Raw genomic sequence first — 2,057 nt, 5'->3', positions numbered from 1 at the left:
ACAGTCGTTGATTTTTCTTACAGTCCAAGAATCAACTATTGTGATTGGCTGATTCGTTTACTGCTTACGTCTTACTGCTTAAGTTTTTCTATGTGCCACCAGCTTAAAGGGCCATCTACAATGGAGAATCATACGCTGCAACAATAAGAAATTAACCAATCACAATCGATTATTCTTGTAAAAATCCAGTATAATTGGTCAATTTCTTACTGTTACGGCGTACAATTTTCCATTGTAAATGGCCCCTAAAACTGGTGGCACATAGAAAAACTTAAGCAGTAAGCATAAGCAGTAAGCAAATCAGCCAATCACAGTCGTTGATTCTTGGACCGTAAGAAGAATCAACAACTGTGACTGGTCAATTTGCTTACTGCTTAAGTTTTTCTGTGTGCCACGACCCTTAGCTCTTTTTATTAGCAGATCAGAAAGAAGAATCTAAAGCTCGTATCAGACTACGGATTAAGATTGAGATTGAATTGAAAATTGGCCAATCAGAACAAAGTTCACCAAACTTGAGCTTAGTGAATTTTGCTCTGATTGGCCAATTTTCAATTCAATCTCAATCTTAATCCGTAGTCTGATACGAGCTTAAAGCTTTAAAGCTATAAGGGCTATCGCACACAAATTGACATAACTGCATATGCATAGCATAAGATCGTATGGACCAATGAGCATCGAATATTAAGCATCGAACACCAATATGGCGACTTAATACTCGATGCTCATTGGTACATACGGTCTTATGCTATGCATATGCAGTTATGTCAATTTGTGTGCGATAGCCCTAAGGCTTTGTTCTAATACAATCATTTCTAGAATTTTGTTCATTTGTCGAGAGAATTCTGTGTATTAATGGTTAATGGACCTGGCTCCCGAACCATTGAATAACAACAACAACTCATGTAAACCGGGCAGAAACCATTTCATTGCACCTGACTGTATGTACCAAACTCTTCTGCGATTGCATAGTTCATGTTTCAAGTTGCTTGACAGTTCATTTCGGAACATTTCGGAGCGAAGGAGTTGGTTTATCTTCCGTACGCTTCCGCTATCATCCGCTTAAAGACCACCTTCGGCAAAGATCAAGTAGTACCTATTGCCGATTCGGCATGGGCGATTCTTTAGATGGCTCCGGGGAACCGTCTCCGGAGTCACAGAATGTCGCGGTCGTCGAATTCACAGCGTTCGCGAATTATCTCCGTAAAACAGTTACTGTTCTATTACCGGACGAGGACGTAATGCCGCCCGCGTTCAACATGGCTCTCGAGGAAAGATATAACCAGGATTGCATACGCAAATTTCTCGGTGATTCGCAAGTCAGTTCGCTTTACGTACAGAGAAGTTCGATCAAAGGTGAGTGTAATTATATACGCATCAAAGAAGCATCGTGTGTTGCAGACAGTCGGTGCGCGCATCCTGCTCCCTCCTTCCCTCAGCTCCTCCATTACTGTTAGATGCGATCTCGATAATAGAGCAATTGTACAATTGCACGGACGCGCGTGCGTATCCTAAAAGTCAGTCGCATATTCACCTTAATCAATTATACTTCTCACGTCAAATATGACTCATTTGCCGGTTGTGCTACAGACACGTACATTAATATCACTGACGTCAAACTAGATACTCTCGTCGCCTATGATTCTCATTTCATTTTGCTCGCACTACATTTGAGTTGAAACACTTGTTTTAAATGACTAATACAGTATATTACTATATGCTTTGTAAGTGTGTCACGATTGTAATGCGAAGTTTGCAAACAAATGTGTGATTTTTATTGTCCCATCAGGTTATTGTAATCTATTAGTGTAGCCACAATTTTCTTGTATAGAATTTTTATATCTGAATAATCAAATAATTTATGAAATTCGGGAGATTTAAATATTAACAACAACATATACATTTTTCTTTTTACACACACACACACACACACACATATATATATACAGGGTGACCCATTTTAACTTAGGCAGCCAAATAACTCGAAAAATAAGCACACTACGAAAAAATGTTTAGAATCAAAATTTCGTCATTTCGAGGGGGACGTACAATGACGTTAA

General features: G+C 39.1%; 1 protein-coding gene across 5 annotated transcripts in view; it reads left to right on the top strand.

The window, feature by feature from the left end:
• The first annotated feature begins 1,109 nt into the window (after window positions 1-1,109).
• LOC116852712 (dynein heavy chain, cytoplasmic) overlaps window positions 1,110-2,057 on the top strand; it is a 39,980-nt gene continuing 39,032 nt past the window's right edge. For all 5 annotated transcript variants that reach the window (XM_032834979.1, XM_032833712.1, XM_032834400.1 and 2 more), the window contains exon 1: window positions 1,110-1,353. In XM_032834979.1, the coding sequence (XP_032690870.1) occupies window positions 1,110-1,353 (244 nt within the window). The remainder of the gene's footprint in view (window positions 1,354-2,057) is intronic.

Source organism: Odontomachus brunneus, unplaced genomic scaffold (genome assembly GCF_010583005.1).
Source record: "Odontomachus brunneus isolate Ranch 3 - 2012 unplaced genomic scaffold, Obru_v1 Obru_scaffold_001, whole genome shotgun sequence".
Taxonomy (NCBI): Eukaryota; Metazoa; Arthropoda; class Insecta; order Hymenoptera; family Formicidae; genus Odontomachus; species Odontomachus brunneus.
The sequence above is the reverse complement of the archived record's forward strand: the minus strand, read 5'-3'. Positions and strand labels throughout refer to the sequence as shown.